Source organism: Sinocyclocheilus rhinocerous, unplaced genomic scaffold (genome assembly GCF_001515625.1).
Source record: "Sinocyclocheilus rhinocerous isolate Xijiao unplaced genomic scaffold, SAMN03320098_v1.1 scaffold4918, whole genome shotgun sequence".
NCBI classification, from domain to species: Eukaryota; Metazoa; Chordata; class Actinopteri; order Cypriniformes; family Cyprinidae; genus Sinocyclocheilus; species Sinocyclocheilus rhinocerous.
In genome coordinates, this window is record NW_015648530.1 from 17137 (window position 1) to 34515 (window position 17379).

At 39.6% G+C, this 17379-nt stretch overlaps 2 protein-coding genes across 2 annotated transcripts in view; both read left to right on the forward strand.

Moving 5' to 3' along the window:
- The window catches only part of LOC107709818 (tyrosine-protein kinase BAZ1B-like), a 27364-nt gene extending 10145 nt beyond the window's left edge, over positions 1-17219 (forward strand). Inside the window, exons 4-19 of the mRNA XM_016514444.1 lie at positions 316-508; positions 768-1087; positions 1170-1358; positions 2221-2375; positions 2734-4103; positions 5848-6126; positions 6315-6435; positions 7015-7113; positions 7239-7416; positions 7566-7751; positions 9264-9411; positions 13166-13313; positions 14732-14838; positions 15084-15430; positions 15792-15898; positions 16275-17219. Coding sequence (XP_016369930.1) covers positions 316-508; positions 768-1087; positions 1170-1358; positions 2221-2375; positions 2734-4103; positions 5848-6126; positions 6315-6435; positions 7015-7113; positions 7239-7416; positions 7566-7751; positions 9264-9411; positions 13166-13313; positions 14732-14838; positions 15084-15430; positions 15792-15898; positions 16275-16908 — 4581 coding nt within the window. The 3' untranslated portion in view covers positions 16909-17219. The remainder of the gene's footprint in view (positions 1-315; positions 509-767; positions 1088-1169; positions 1359-2220; positions 2376-2733; positions 4104-5847; positions 6127-6314; positions 6436-7014; positions 7114-7238; positions 7417-7565; positions 7752-9263; positions 9412-13165; positions 13314-14731; positions 14839-15083; positions 15431-15791; positions 15899-16274) is intronic.
- Positions 17220-17273: 54 nt separating this feature from the next.
- LOC107709811 (CAX-interacting protein 4-like) overlaps positions 17274-17379 on the forward strand; it is a 2370-nt gene continuing 2264 nt past the window's right edge. The window contains exon 1 of the mRNA XM_016514437.1: positions 17274-17312. Within this exon, the coding sequence (XP_016369923.1) occupies positions 17274-17312 (39 nt within the window). The remainder of the gene's footprint in view (positions 17313-17379) is intronic.

A 17379-nucleotide genomic window follows, 5' to 3' on the forward strand; every position in this document is an offset into this window, starting at 1 on the left:
TTTACGGTACGTTAAATACAGGTGCGCTGCGCATCCATTTAGATTAACTGAAAAATATCACAGATCGCTTGGCGGAGAGTGAAACTCTGAAGCGCTCAGTCAGAGAGTGTTAGGCGAGTGAAAATATATCGGTGCTAAACTTATACTTAGCCTCCAACTCACACACTGGCGAGTAAAATCTGAGAATTTATTAGCCATTGGCTAATATTAGACATCATTTAGTCGCCCAGAGTGAAGATTTAGTCGCGTATGCGAGTGATTTACTCGCAATGCAGAGGGTTGGAAATAGTAATTCTGTCTCTCTCTCTCTGTAAGGTTGGCAAGGATAAGACGTTGCACGTGAAAGTGGTGAAGATTCATCCTCTGGAGAGTCTTCCAGAAGAAAATGTGGAGAAAAAGATGGAAGGAGCTTGTGATTCTCCATCCAGTGATAAAGAGAATGCTAGTCAGGAGAACCTGAAGAAGGAGCCACAGTCCAAAGAGGAGGACAGCAGGAGAGAGAGTCTCTGTGAGTCTCAGCTGCTCTTCATGGTCATCCTCTTCATGATATCCTTCAGTGTATTATAATAATAATATTTTTTGGTTCATATTCAAATGATAAATTTTTGTAATCTTTTATGCTACTATTTTTGTCACTTTGATTATCGATAAATACATTGAACCAGGATTGCATATAAAAACGAGTTTTTTGGTGAATTAAGAATTTAATAACAATAAATATATATTTTTTTGCTTTTACAAGTTTTTTTTCTTTATTTTGTCTGTAGCTGATAGGGCCCGCCGCTCACCCAGAAAACTCCCAACCAGTATGAAAGAAGAGAAGAAGAAATGGGTCATGCCCAAATTTCTGCCCCACAAGTATGATGTCAAACTTCTCAATGAGGACAAAGTGATAAGTGACGTCCCTGCAGACAGCCTGTTCAGAACTGAGCGGCCTCCCAACAAAGAAATAATGCGCTACTTCATCAGACACTATGCTTTGAGGTTGGGCTCAGGAGAGAGCGCCCCCTGGGTGGTGGAGGATGAGTTGGTGAAAAAATACAACCTGCCAAGCAAATTCAGCGACTTTTTACTGGACCCTCACAAGGTGGGATACATAAATGTGATGCTTTAGAAAAAAGTGTTTTTGTAGAAAATTTACTTGTTATATTAGATTTTCCTCTGTTTAGTTTTTGGCAGAACATCCTTCAGCTAAGAGGAAAAGCATGAGCTCACCGGAAGGTAAACCCAATAAGAAGCTGAAGACTGCGGAGATGGGAAAAGACAGTGAGGGAGTAAACGTAAAAGGGGAAAAGAAGAAAAAGAAAAAAGATTCCCAGAACATGCCTCTCAGCCCAACCCTCTGGGGTCATATGCAGGTATGTATAATACTAACCAAAGCATAAAAGCACTCTTCACATGAATCACTCTAGATTCTATTAGTCTACTAAAAATAGTTTTTAATTGAGTTGGGTGTTCATGGATTGCTAAGCTACCAATGGGATACTCTGATAAGTGTAAAAATATATGGCACACAATTATATTGAAAAACAATTCAATAGTATTAACCTAGATGGGGAAAATACATTTTTTAAAAAGTCTCTCCTCTTTTAGAATTTTATCACTGATTAAACAAAGATTGTATATGATTTTTATCAGTAATATTGTTGTTTCTTGTATGCTTTTGTATAATGATTGTTTCTTAAGAAAATGTTATATTATTGTAAATGATGTATTGAAATGATATTGTTAGTGTTGCCATGAATATAGCCATTGTCGCTGATGTGGCGTTAAAGCATAAATAAATAAATAACCTAAACAGGGTATCATAATGTTGCTGTTTACTGTTTGGAACAGAATTCATGGCAGAATGCATGACTATGATGTCTTAAAATGCTGCCCAGGTGGTAGGGATGTTAATTAATGATCAATTAATTGGTGTTAATTAAACTCACTTTAGTATGGATACATATACTTTTGACCTGTTGACCTGCTCTCTTGATTGCTCAAAACAAATTTCTCCTAAGGGAGACAATAAAGGATAAACTAACTTTTGCAGTAGAAATAATATTTGGACTTTGAAACTTTTTTGTCATTTTTGTCTGTGAGGTGACTTGTAATTGGATGAAGAAAATCTTACATTCTTTAATGGTAATTTTGGGAGTTATTAATGTTTTTTTTTTTATTATTCATTAAATATTTGTTGGATTTATTTATTCTTCTGTATTTTCATTTGTTCAGGTGAAGAAAGTTAATGGATCTCCTTTAAAAATGAAAAACTCGGGTACATCTAAGAAATGTGATGGGGAAAACATCTTCAGCACTCCAAAATCAAATAAAAAGCAGGGAGACAAAAAATCCACTGACCCCAAAAAGAGCCGCAAGAGTGGGGTCACCAAGACTCCCAATGGCCAGAAGCTCTCCAAAAAGGAGGACAAAAGCGCTGGAAGTCATTTTTGTCTGTGAGGTGGCTTGTAATTGGATGAAGAAAATCTTACATTCTTTAATGGTAATTTTGGGAGTTATTAATGTTTTTTTTTTTATTATTCATTAAATATTTGTTGGATTTATTTATTCTTCTGTATTTTCATTTGTTCAGGTGAAGAAAGTTAATGGATCTCCTTTAAAAATGAAAAACTCGGGTACATCTAAGAAATGTGATGGGGAAAACATCTTCAGCACTCCAAAATCAAATAAAAAGCAGGGAGACAAAAAATCCACTGACCCCAAAAAGAGCCGCAAGAGTGGGGTCACCAAGACTCCCAATGGCCAGAAGCTCTCCAAAAAGGAGGACAAAAGCGCTGGAAGCGCCAAGAAACCCAAAATGAAGCAGATGACCCTTTTGGATCTTGCCAAAAGCCCACCTGCAGCAGCTAGCCCAAAAAAGCGAAGCCGAAGTTCAAGTACTGGCTCTGCTAAGCTGGGCAAACCGTTGCCGCCCATGGCCTTACATCTCCTTCGGTTTTACAAGGAGAATAAAGGCAAAGAAGACAAGAAGACCACTCTGTCCTCACTGGTGTCTAAGGCAGCAAAAACGCTGTCCGCAGAAGATCGTGGCAGGCTTCCTGAGGAGCTGAAAGAGCTAGTTCAAAAACGCTGGGAACTACTTGAGCAGAAACGCCGATGGGCCCTTATGACCGAGGAGGAGAAACAGGATGTTCTGCGGCAGAAGCGCCAGGAAGTCAAGCAGAAACTGCGTGAGAAAGCCAAAGAGCGGAGAGAGAAAGAAATGCAGATGAGGCGGGAGATGTCGCGCCGTTACGAAGACCAGGAGCTCGAAGGCAAGAGCTTGCCGACGTTCCGTCTGTTCGACATGCCAGAGGGACTTCCCAACACCCTCTTTGGTGACATAGCCATGGTAGTTGAGTTCCTTCACTGCTACTCTGGCCTCCTGATGCCTGATGACCAGTATCCTATCACCTCCATCGCTCTGATGGAGGCTTTAGCTGGAGAGAAGGCGGGTTTCCTGTACTTGAACCGTGTGCTGGTGGTGCTGCTGCAAACACTTCTGCAAGACGAGCTGGCGGAAGGTTACAGTGAACTCGACATGCCGTTATCCGAGATTCCTCTGACCATGCACTCTGTATCCGAGCTGGTGCGCTTGTGTTTGCGGCCAACGGATGCCCATGAGGAAGAGAGCGCCCGTGGCTCGGATCACTGGCAGCCTGGTGCGGGCTACGATGACATGGTGAGCAGTGAGTTCTTGGAAAAGCTTGAGACGTCGGAGGTGTTTGAACTGACCTCTCAGGAGAAGGTCAGCCTGCTGGTGGCGCTGTGTCATCGTATCCTCATGACCTATTCGGTGGAGGATCACGTGGAGGCCATTCAGCAGCGATCGGCCGAGCTGTGGAGGGAGCGGCTTGCGACGCTTAAAGAAGTCAATGAACGTAAAAAGGCAGAGAAGCAGAAACGCAAAGAGCAGATGGAGGCAAAAACCGATTCTAGCGGAGATGTACTAATGAGGGCAGAGAAGAGGAAAGATTCAAATGTGAAAAAAGAGACGCCTAAGGTCCCCACCAAAGTGGAACCAGAGCCGGAGGACATGATCAGCACAGTGAAAAGCAGACGCCTGATGTCCATTCAGGCCAAGAAAGAAAAAGAAGAGCAGGAACGGCAAAACAAAGGTGAGAGACGTGTAAAAGTAAAATCAGAATGCCAGAAAGTAGGTTCAAAGGAACAACTGGTTGAAGGTGAGGTTGCAGACTGTCCCGTATTTAGGGTTGGGAACCGAGAACCAGTTCTTATTCAGAACCGGTTCTGTTTTTTGAAAAGAACCGGAACCGTGAGCTATTTCTAAGTTTCGGTTCTGAAAACGGTTCTGGTGCGACACGTGACCAAGCGCTGTGAGCAGCCTTGTGCCGGCGTTTCCCATAAAGGATGTCACAAACTAAATAACAGAAACGCCGCACTGCCTCTTTAATTACTGAGCACATTGCTTCCCATGACGCGCACTCCACAGACGCGCCGCGTCTTTAACTGCCGAACACATCGTTTTCCACGAGTGTACGCGCACTCGCGTCTTTGATAACTGTGCACGTTGTTTTGTCTCACTGTACACGTACCGGCAGCCATTACTTACTACCTTCCAGCAACACTACATTCAATGAAGGTAAAATAGTAAAAAAAAAAAAGAATAATAATAATAGTTCATTTAAATGGAAACGGAATCGTTAGGCAAAACTGGAACCGGAATCGGAACCGGAAAATTTCTAACGATACCCAACCCTACCCGTATTAGCCGGGACGTCCCGTATATTGGGCCTAATTGATTTGTCCCATATGTGACCTCCCTTATCCCATTTATCTACGCTGATCTAACCACTGACTGATACAACAGCAGCAGTGCTGATCACGACACTTGAGAATGATCTCAGGCACCTGTCATGATCCAATCACAGCCTAAATAACAGAAGTTCCCACCCCTAGGTGAGGATGGAGTGGTATTCCAGACCCCTGCAAAGAGTAATGGGGAAAAATGAAAACTTTAAGAGGTGTAAGAAATAAAACCAGCAGCACTAAAGGAAAGTAGGGTACAGAGGCAATGAAGACAGAGCCTGAAAGCGGCATGTTAGATGTGAAATGGCTGTTTTTTCCCCCCTTTTTAAAAAAAATTTGCAGTAAAATGGGTTGTGAAAGCCGTTTCATGCTGCGCTTTACCATTTACACTACCATTCAAAAATGTGGGTGATGATGATTGTTTTTTTTCTTTTTAATTAAATACTTTTATTCAGTAAAGACATTAAATTGCAATAAATGCTGTGCTTTTGAACTTTCTACCCATCAGAGAATCCTGAAAAAAATGCATCATGGTTTTGCTAGAAAATAATTAGCAGCACAACTGTTTTTAACATAACACAATGGAGCAGCAAATCAGCATATTACAATGATCAGTGATCATGTGACACTGACGACTGGAGTAATGACTGTTGAAAAAGTAGGTTTGCCATTACAGGAATAAATAAGCTATTTTAAAATAAAATCAAAGTAGACATTTTTAAATTTAGTTTCACAGTATTACAGTTTTTACTGTGTTTTTGGTCAAAATAAATGTAGCCTTGGAGAGCATAAAGGACTTATTTCAAAAACATTAAAACTCTTGCCAACCTCAAACGTTTGAGTGTTTATGTAACTTTTTCTTTAATGGATACTTTATTCCAAAAGGTAAGCAAATTAACTTTGTAATTAATAGGAAGTAACGTTGACCTTGTAGGAAGTTTGTGCCAAGTAGATTCAAAATATTTAAAATGCAAGAAGTAAAAGACCTTCGAGCTTCATAATGCAACTGCAGGAGTTTCATGTCATGATGGAAAACATTAAATATAACAAAGTTTATTTTTAAAAAGTGTGTTATATATGCATCTCCTGCAGAGCGTATGGAGAAAGAAGCGGAGGAGGAGCGAATCAGAAGGCAGAAAGCTGCAGCAGAGAAAGCCTTACAGGATGCCGTCACTAAAGCGAAGCTGGTGATGAAGAGAACACCATTGGGTACTGACCGCAATCACAAACGGTACTGGCTGTTCTCTGATGTGGTTCCTGGCCTGTATATTGAGAAGGGATGGGTTCATGAGAGTATAGACTACACATTCACTCTTCCTCCTGAAGAGGAGCCAGCGTCGACAGAGGAAGACAAAGAGGAGGAGATGGAAGGTTAGCCTACCTATGCATTTTCTAAAATACTGAATTTTTTAGTTGGATGGTTCTTCTGTTTGGGATTGCATTTAAAAAAAATGCATTAAATGTGTTTTCAAAAACATGAATATATAATACACAGAAATAAATGCTGTTATTTACAGCAAATAAATATGTTTGAAAGTGTCTGTTTCTGGCTTTCTCAGATGGAGAGAAAGAGGATGAGGGCAGCATAGTCAGCACTTCTAATGAAAATGGCCAGCAGGGGACACCAGTGCCTGAGTCCTGTATTGAGACCACTGTGCCCAAACAAGGCCAAAACCTCTGGTAAGTGTTCTTGCAAATTCCCAGTTGTATCGTTGATATCTGGGAAATCAGCCTTTAAAGGGGTCATATGATGCTGCTAAAAAGAACATTATTTTGTGTATTTGGTGTAATGAAATGTGTTTATGCGGTTTAAAGTAAAAAAAAAACACATTATTTTCCACATACTGTACATTATTGTTTCTCCTCTATGCCCCGCCTTCTGAAACGCGTCGATTTTTACAAAGCTCATCAGTCTGAAAAGCGAGGTGTGCTCTGATTGGCCAGCTATCCAATGCGTTGTGATTGGCCGAATACCTCAAGCGTGAGACGGAAATGTTACGCCCCTCACCATACTGTTGATGCCCTGTCCGAAAAAATGAAATCGCATCATATGACCCCTTTAAGTAATTTGTGGCTCAGAGCTCTTTTTGTATGAGACTATGCATTGTTTTGGAGGAAAGAATTCCAAAAAGAAAAAATGGGCTAAAATGAGTTGTAATGAAGATTTACAGTCTTATGGATCAGGACATGGAATGACATCTGTCTGGACATCAGTATTGGGCAGCAACACAAATGCTTGTTCTTAAATTGTTTTCCCAGGTTTGTGTGTGATTCACAAAAAGACCTCGATGAACTAATAGAAAGTCTTCACCCTCAGGGAGTAAGAGAGAGTGAACTCAAACTCAGGCTTCAGGTTAAGTGAGTACACACACACACACACACACACACATCTCCTTCCTCATGAAAACAGATATTTTCACACCTTACTTGCTCTCAATCCCAGTATAAATGGATTAATATTTAAGATGTTGTCTTTGTTTTAGTTACCAGGAAATCTTGCATTCCATCCATCTGACGAAAAAAGGTAACCCAGGCCTGAAGACCTGTGACGGATACCAGGAGCTGCTTAAATACTTGCGCAGTGACATTAACGAAGTAGCCTCCCGTCTCCAGAAAGGAGGCCTTGGAAACATGGAGGACACATCTGAATTTGAGGAGAGGGTGAGAGACATTAAGACCACATGTGATGGGCACTATAACCAATATCATTTTATCATGGTATGGCAATGGTATATGTTACTGGCCAGCCCTGCTGCATGGATATATCTCCACCACTTTGAACCTACCTGACCTTTCACTTGTGTTTTCAGGTGCATGACTTGGAGAAGCTGCAGGACTTTGGGGAGTGTGTGATCACTCTGCAAGAGAGCGTGATCAAGAAGTTTCTGCAGGGCTTCATGGCACCCAAACAGAAGAAGAAAAAGAAGACCGGGGGAGAGGAGAGCACGACGGCAGAGGAAGTGGATGATCAGAAGAGACTGGCTGAAGAGGCCAGGGTGAGTGTGTGTGTGATCAATGGGGTTTCAAGTTACTAACACTGCAGTAGCTAATTTCATGATTCTCAATACCATAGCCAAAAGTATATAATATAGGCCAAACTGCTTTATTTAAAAATTAAATATGACTGAAAATAATAACTAATTAAAACAATGGTATGTATTCTTCATGTCCTAGTGAAGTGAACATTGTAGGCACTGAATGAACAAGCAGAAATAAAGGGAAGAGAAACAAATTTGTCTGCATTAGTACTAGCAAAAGCATGAGAAGATGAGAAAACAGACACCAAGGCTGCATTTAATTTATCAAAAAGAAACAATTCTTATCAAAAACAGTTGTGCTGTGTTTTTGTGGAAACTGCGATATATTTTTTTCGGGATTCTTTGAATAGAAAATTCAAAAGAACAGCATTTATTTAAAAGGGGTCATATGATGCGATTTCAAGTTTTCCTTTCTCTTTGGAGTGTTACAAGCTCTTGGTGCATAAAGAAATCTGTAAAGTTGCAAAGACTAAAGTCTCAAATCCAAAGAGATATTCTTTATAAAAGTTAAGAGTCAACCACGCCTACCTAAAACGACTCGTTCTAACACGCCCCCACATGTCTACGTCACGATGTGGGAAGATTTGCATAATGCCGCCCACATGTTCACGCAAAGAAAGAAGGCGTAACTTATTCTTGCTGTAGTATTGTTGCTGCCGCCATGTCGTGAAGACGTCCGTGCTGGTCGCTGAGGAAATGCATCAACTTCGAGCTGTGGATCGGGAAGTGAGAGAAAAGTGTTAATTACGTTTGAAATATGGATGTTTTTCTTTAAAAAAACACATGGATTCGCTACAGGGGGCCTTTATTTGATGACTTGTGGACTGTTCAACTGCAACACCCGCTGACTGCAATGATAGAGCTTGGAGTAGCCAGGACAATTTTTAATATAACTCCGACTGGATTCGTCTGAAAGAAGAAAGTCATATACACCTAGGATGCTTTGAGGGTAAGTAAAACACAAGCTAATTTTCATTTTTGGATGAACTAACCCTTTAAACCGCGTAAACACATTTCATGACACCAAATACACAAAATAATATTCTTTTTAGCAACATCATATGACCCCCTTTAATTAGATTTTTTTTGTAAAGTCTTTACTCTTACTGATCATTTTAATGCATTCTTGCCAGAGTAAGTGAGTGGAGTGGAGCGGCAACAATTTCCCCTTCGTGCTCCAAGCTTTCAATAATCACTGCTCCGCTGACCATTTCCTGCTCCCTGCTCACTTCTTGCTTGTTAACAGAAACGCGGCTTCGCCTTCACTGCATAACGAAATTTGCGCAAATTGCTGCTTCACTCTAAAAGTATGCCAGTATGTTTCCAAATATCACAAGTTCTATATAGAACATGTATTCAAATGAAGAATAAACAATTCTAGAAGTAAAGAGCCCAGACTTCTGAACGGTAGTGTATGTGTGTGTTCACATTCACACTAGACTAAACTTCTTGTGCATTTTGACTTTCTAGGTAGCAACAGCGGTGGAAAAGTGGAAAACTGCCGTTCGTGAAGCTCAGACTTTCTCTCGCATGCATGTTCTGCTCGGCATGCTGGATGCCTGCATCAAGTGGGATATGTCTGCAGAGAACGCTCGCTGTAAAGTGTGCCGCAAGAAAGGTGAGACACCTGAAGAACAACCTCAAATGTGAAGCATTATTTGATGTGTGCGTTTTAGAGTGTTAAACATTTTAAACAGTGGCAAAAGTCTGGACATCATAAATAGGGCTCTATGCTTACTTTCCTTTACAAGTGCTCCTAATTTAAAAACTTTAGGAGCACAGTCAAAAAAATCAGGAGCACCTTCTGATCAGTATTATGAGGTGATAATTTTTTACCTTTTGTAATGCCATTTTTTTCTAATTTTATTGAAAGTGTCATCTTTTTAATAATCATTAAAAGCTGTCACTCACCTGAGTTCATCACAATCTCACAAAGTTCCATTATAATCAACGAAGTTTCTACACTGCACAATGAATCTCTTATTTACATTGTGTTTACACTTTGTTTGTTATAGGAATGTAACGATTCACTCAACTCACGATTCGATTCACGATTTTGATTTCAAGATTCGATTTGATTCACGATTTTTTTTTTTTTTACAAAATTCAAAATAATATTCTTTTTAGCAACATCATATGACCCCCTTTAATTAGATTTTTTTTGTAAAGTCTTTACTCTTACTGATCATTTTAATGCATTCTTGCCAGAGTAAGTGAGTGGAGTGGAGCGGCAACAATTTCCCCTTCGTGCTCCAAGCTTTCAATAATCACTGCTCCGCTGACCATTTCCTGCTCCCTGCTCACTTCTTGCTTGTTAACAGAAACGCGGCTTCGCCTTCACTGCATAACGAAATTTGCGCAAATTGCTGCTTCACTCTAAAAGTATGCCAGTATGTTTCCAAATATCACAAGTTCTATATAGAACATGTATTCAAATGAAGAATAAACAATTCTAGAAGTAAAGAGCCCAGACTTCTGAACGGTAGTGTATGTGTGTGTTCACATTCACACTAGACTAAACTTCTTGTGCATTTTGACTTTCTAGGTAGCAACAGCGGTGGAAAAGTGGAAAACTGCCGTTCGTGAAGCTCAGACTTTCTCTCGCATGCATGTTCTGCTCGGCATGCTGGATGCCTGCATCAAGTGGGATATGTCTGCAGAGAACGCTCGCTGTAAAGTGTGCCGCAAGAAAGGTGAGACACCTGAAGAACAACCTCAAATGTGAAGCATTATTTGATGTGTGCGTTTTAGAGTGTTAAACATTTTAAACAGTGGCAAAAGTCTGGACATCATAAATAGGGCTCTATGCTTACTTTCCTTTACAAGTGCTCCTAATTTAAAAACTTTAGGAGCACAGTCAAAAAAATCAGGAGCACCTTCTGATCAGTATTATGAGGTGATAATTTTTTACCTTTTGTAATGCCATTTTTTTCTAATTTTATTGAAAGTGTCATCTTGTCAAATTCAAAAATTTATAAGCTTTTTCAAAATTTCGAATCAAAATAGAATAAGAATAATTTACAGATCAAATTAAATCCGTATTAACAAAATGAATTTGCACTACAGAGGTGGCAAAGAAGAACATGAAAGTGGCATGTAGGTATATTTACAGACGTTTAATGAGGTGGCATGAGTGTAATTAAATTAATGTTGAGATGAATGTTTTAAATATAAATTTTGAATAGAAATATTAAATGATTTACTTTAATAATAGAAATATTATTTCTATTTAATAATATAAATATTAAATGGTACTTAAAAAATTAAATTAAAACTGCCAGTAGGTGGCGGCAGGTCACTGATTTTATCAGTGAATCATTCATTCAATTGATTCATTCGAACGGCTGATTCACGGGCAAAGCAAATGACTTTTTTTTTTGAATGTCTATGAATGGGCAATTGAATCATTGACTCACTAGATTAGTTTTAAAACGCAAGTTCATTCATAAATGAAACACTGCTGTGTTTGGTTGGAGATGCGCAGCGGCTCAGCTGTGGTTGTTTGAAACTATTTTCGTTGATGAAATAGAGCGAAATCAGGCAAAAGTGTTGTAGTCAGACAATATAAGTCACTTAATATTAACTTCTATAACTGTTGTATTAAATCAGTATCACATTTGCAAACTCCCTTAAAGGGGTCATATGATGCTTCTAAAAAGAACATTATTTGGTGTATTTGGTGTAATGAAATGTGTTTATGCGGTTTAAAGTTAAAAAAACACATTATTTTCCACATACTGTACATTATTGTTTCTCCTCTATGCCCCGCCTTTTTGAAACGCGTCGATTTTTACAAAGCTCATCGCAAAACTAAATTGAAATTTTAAAACAAGCCCCAAATCAAATGAGTAACTCAAATAAAAAAAATCGCTTCATATAAACAAAATAAGGCTTTGTCTGTGCTCTTTCCATTTAAAATGAGACAACCACTGCATTTTAATCATGATCCAAACAAAGATGCTGCATACATGCAACATGAACAGTTTTTAATCTAAATTAGGTTGTATAATTTCGAAATTTGAAGCAAAAACAGAATGATTTGACTTCAGTTTTGTGAAACTATACATAAAAAATATCTGCATGAAAGCTGAGCTGAATGAGACGCAGATTCACTCTCTGCCAGCAGGTGGCGCTTAAAGAGTTTCCTTGGTTTCCGCTGTAAACAAAGCAGTGCTGCACTTATGAACTTTAATATGCATTATACAGAGGCAAGATGAAAAGAAAAAATACCATACTTTTTCTAAAGACGGTAAGTTTCCCTCAGACATACATTCATATAAACTACTACCCCTAATTGAATCGCGATTTGTTTAGCATCTCAACCGATTTGAATCGTCACATATTTGAATCGATTTTCAACCGACTCGTGGTTAATCGTTACATCCCTAGTTTGTTATAATGAGAGGATACGTAAGCTTGTATAACTCCGCATGAACAAAACTCCAGTGTGGATTCTGATTAACATTGCGTGAAAGGAATCAAGAGATATGTCTGTGATGCATTACTCAACGCTGCAAAAACACTTTGTAAAGTAGAAACCTTTGATGCTTCCCTGAGCACAAACGCATATGCTGATCGGGTCAGTCGCACTGGTGCTCCTAAATAGTTTTTCATAGTCGCACACAGTAGTTTTCAGTCACAAATGCACTGTAGAGCCCTGATAAAATCATCAAAACTATGAAATGACACATTGCAACATGAGAATTATGTAGTGACCAAAAAATGTATATTTATTCATTTTCAGAGTTGCCACCCTTTGTCTAGATTCCAACCCTGTGCACTCTGGACATTCACTCAACCCACTTTATTAGTTGCATCCTGCAATGCTTTTTAAAAAGCATTGAACAAGTTAATCAAACTTTTTTTTTTTTTTAATTAATTTTAGGTTTATGAAGTCGCATGTTGGCACAGTTTATATTGGTCTATATATGGTCAAATTTCCAGTGTGTTCTGACTTTTGTATGGTCACGTTCAGTGTTTCACATTAATTACCTAGACTGCAGTGGCCTTCCATGGTTTTTAACAAAAATATACACTTCTCAGTCTCTCAATTGATACATTCAACTTGAAAATGTGCAAAAATTCATTTCAAGGTCCACCCACCATAGTCTCTTGAAAACGTGGGAAAAACTACTGTATGTGAACCAAAAGATCTTCAGACTCAGACCGAAGAGAGTAGTTACTTTACACCTTTAGAGTATGAAATATAAAGTGAAATGCACAAGGGACTGAATGACCATCAAAGAGAGAATGTCTGAGATCTAAACGGCACCTGTTGCTGTAATGTGAGCGGCACGCAAGAGGAAGTACTGCGTGGTAACAGGAAGATTTAACATGTAATTGATCTGGTTTATGATTGTCTTTCTCTGTAGGAGAGGATGATAAGTTGATTCTGTGTGATGAGTGCAATAAAGCCTTCCATCTGTTCTGTCTGCGGCCGGCACTATACCGTATACCGGCGGGTGAGTGGCTCTGCCCAGCCTGTCAGCCAACCATCGCCCGACGCAGCTCAAGGGGCAGGTAAGAACATGCAGACACTGGGCCTCTTTCATTAAACTTTTGTCATTTGTGTGTATGTTAATGAATTCCAGTAATTTGTAAATAGGGCGTGTGCATGCTTATTTACAATTAGCATAATCCCAGCCCATGTACTACTTTGTGTGAATTATGTGTACAGGAATGTTGTGGGATCTTAGGACTCCCTTCTTAGGTCTGGCCGCAGTATATTGTATAAATGCAATGGAGACTAATTAGCCACATGCCTAAAGATTACTCAATGAAAGCGTTAGGCTTGCAGATACTACTGGTGCTCATAATAGGCTAATACCCCCTTCATTGCGGACAGCTAAGCTAAAGTTTAACCTCAATAAGATTACCTAATTCTGTGAAGATAAACTTGTTAAATATTATTACATATAGATGCAATGTCATCAAGTTTGCCTAAAAGAAAACAAAACATTTGGATGTTTTAAGCACCATTTACACATTGTTCGGTGCTCATAATATGTTTTTTCCAGCGTTACTGCTATAAATAAGGCCTAGTCGTTCAGGGTTTGCTTAATTTTAAGTTTTTTTTTGTAGTTTTATATGGTCAAAGTTCCTCAGAATTAATTTACACATTTCTGTTTGCAGAAATTATAATGAGGACACTGTGGTTTATGATTGTCTTTCTCTGTAGGAGAGGATGATAAGTTGATTCTGTGTGATGAGTGCAATAAAGCCTTCCATCTGTTCTGTCTGCGGCCGGCACTATACCGTATACCGGCGGGTGAGTGGCTCTGCCCAGCCTGTCAGCCAACCATCGCCCGACGCAGCTCAAGGGGCAGGTAAGAACATGCAGACACTGGGCCTCTTTCATTAAACTTTTGTCATTTGTGTGTATGTTAATGAATTCCAGTAATTTGTAAATAGGGCGTGTGCATGCTTATTTACAATTAGCATAATCCCAGCCCATGTACTACTTTGTGTGAATTATGTGTACAGGAATGTTGTGGGATCTTAGGACTCCCTTCTTAGGTCTGGCCGCAGTATATTGTATAAATGCAATGGAGACTAATTAGCCACATGCCTAAAGATTACTCAATGAAAGCGTTAGGCTTGCAGATACTACTGGTGCTCATAATAGGCTAATACCCCCTTCATTGCGGACAGCTAAGCTAAAGTTTAACCTCAATAAGATTACCTAATTCTGTGAAGATAAACTTGTTAAATATTATTACATATAGATGCAATGTCATCAAGTTTGCCTAAAAGAAAACAAAACATTTGGATGTTTTAAGCACCATTTACACATTGTTCGGTGCTCATAATATGTTTTTTCCAGCGTTACTGCTATAAATAAGGCCTAGTCGTTCAGGGTTTGCTTAATTTTAAGTTTTTTTTTGTAGTTTTATATGGTCAAAGTTCCTCAGAATTAATTTACACATTTCTGTTTGCAGAAATTATAATGAGGACACTGAGGAAGAGGAGGATTCAGAGGAGGAAGACTCTGAAGACTCTGAAGAGGAAGAATCAGAAGAAGAATACAGGGACACGGGCCACAGCTGTGAGTGCCACTCTGAGAGCTTTGAAAACTGTTTTCATTTGGGGTGGGGGGGATTATTATTATCATCATCATTATTATTTGTTTGTTTTGTTTTTTTCCTACACAAGAATATTTTGGGAGAAAAGTGAGATCAACTGCCTTGTTTATCAAATGTACTGTATCATCATGATGTGCTTAAGGACTTGAAACTGTCTTATAAGTTTAGGCACGAACTTTAGGTTTAACTGTTTGTTTGGTTGTCTCAGTGAGACCTAGGAAGAAGGTGAAGTCGTCTTTGAAGCCCAAAGTGCAGAGTAAACCACCACAGAAGAAGCATTCGCCTTCTAGTGCCAAACCAGCTCTCAGACCTGCTTCCAAGCCAGATCCAAAACCTGCACTCAGATCTGCGTCCAGACCAGATCCAAAACCTTCTCTCAGATCTGCTTCCAGACCAGATCTTAGACCTGCTCCCAAACCTGCTTCCAACCCAGACCCTAAACCTGCTTCCAAGCCGGATCCTAAACCTGCATCCAAAATTGATCCTAAACCTGCTCCCAAACAATCACCTAAATCACGACCTGGACCAAGCAACCCTGCAGACATCGATGAGCTGGTGAGTAAAACAAGATATGTGAAAGTGTGGTGTGTTTAATGCCTTTCTCATACACAGCATTTTACTATTTGCAGTAAATATTTTAGTTTAATATTGAAGTGTTGTATACATTTTGATAAATGTTGGATGCTCAAATTCTTGATTTTGCAAATAGGTTCAGCAGAATAATTAAAAATTACTGTTGAAAAAGAACAGTTTGTTCAGAAAAAGAACAGTTCGTTTATTAACAAGCGTTTCACGGTGTGCTGAAGCAAAAAAAACAACAACATGTAAATGAAAAAAAGAGTAAAGGGAATAGTTTGTATTGTCACCATTAGGCACCATATACAAGTGTTTCTTAAGTGTTGTTAATCGTGTGCAGGTCCGACAGAGCTCCAAGCCTGTATCGAAGAAACAAACTATTGAGCTGGAGAAATGTGAGGAGATCCTTCAGAAGCTGATGAAATACAGACACAGCTGGCCCTTCAGGTACACTCTCACAAGACCTCATGATTGATTTTGTCACTTGTAATTTACAAATATCACAATTAGTCTCATAACATTTAATTTAAAAAGATGTTTAGATTTTAAGTGTTTACTTTATTAATTCTTAGTGTTTCAGTGTTTTTCATTATTAATTCATGAATTCGTGTTAGTTTGTTATTTGGTGATATGGAGAATTATGAAACCTGTCAGGGTGTTCTTCAACTTATAATAGTTTGATGTAGTGACGAGCCTAATTACTATTTGGTGATTAGTGTATCATTAATACGGTTAAATGATGCATATAAATAAGTGAAGCAGTTTAACTGAGGAGATTATTGAAAGTAGTCAAGACATAACACATTCTCTTCTTCTCATCCAGGGAACCCGTATCTGCTGAAGAGGCCGAGGATTATGGGGACATCATCAGCTGCCCGATGGACTTCACCACCATGCAGGACAAGTTCAAATCCTCCCAGTACCAGAGCGCCAGCGATTTCCTTGAGGACGTGAAGCTCATCTTCTCAAACGCAGAAGAATACAACCAGCCCAACAGCAACGTCCTGACCTGCATGGCACGCACAGAGCAGGCATTTATCGAGCTAGTGCAGAAGAGCCTCCCTGGGATCGGCTACCTGCGACGCAGAACGCTCAAACGCCAGGCCGCTCACTCCGAAGAGGATGACGACGAGGAGGAGGAGGAGGAGGAGGAGGAGGGCAGGAGGAAGATACAAAATGGGAAGCAAGGGAGAGCCAGACAGACCAGACCGCGCGGTGGACAACGGAACCAAGCTGACAGTGAAAGTGAAGAAGATGTGGAGGAGGACGAGTCTGTGAGAAGGAAGAGCAAGCGGACAAATCGCAAAGATTATCGGGAGCAGGACAGCGACAATGAGAGGGACAGCAGGAGAACTGGATTGAGGCGGACTGTACGAGGTGTGACTGGTGACAAGGAGGCCAGCAGTGACGAGGACTCGGGCGTCCAGCGACATTCCAAGAGGCTCAAACGCTCATGAAGACCAGGGTGCTTTTTTGTGTTCTTTGTATTCATTTTCGTACCCCCTCCTTATTAATTGGAAGGCGAAACGGGCAGCCCCGTACCCACTGCATATCGGACAGAACCTTTGCTCACCCCGATGTAGATGTTTGTTTATTTTACTTTTTGGAAGTTTTTATGTTAATATCGGAGAAAACTGATTTATATTTGTAAGTTGATTAATAATGGTGACACTTGGTTTTTCAACCTGAAGATTTGCATTGAAAAAGAGATGTCATCTCCTTGAGCTCTTAAGACTTTTTTCATTTGATATTTGGCCTAAAAAACACAAAAAAAAAAACAAAAACACTTTTTTGGTAATTGGGTTGCAGACACCCCCAAGCCATGTCTCATTTTGATGATTTGAGAGGTTCCACTATAAAAGTTGACCTGTAAATGTTATAAAGTGATTCAGATTTCCTCCAGGCCTTTTGCGTAGACCTTCATGCAG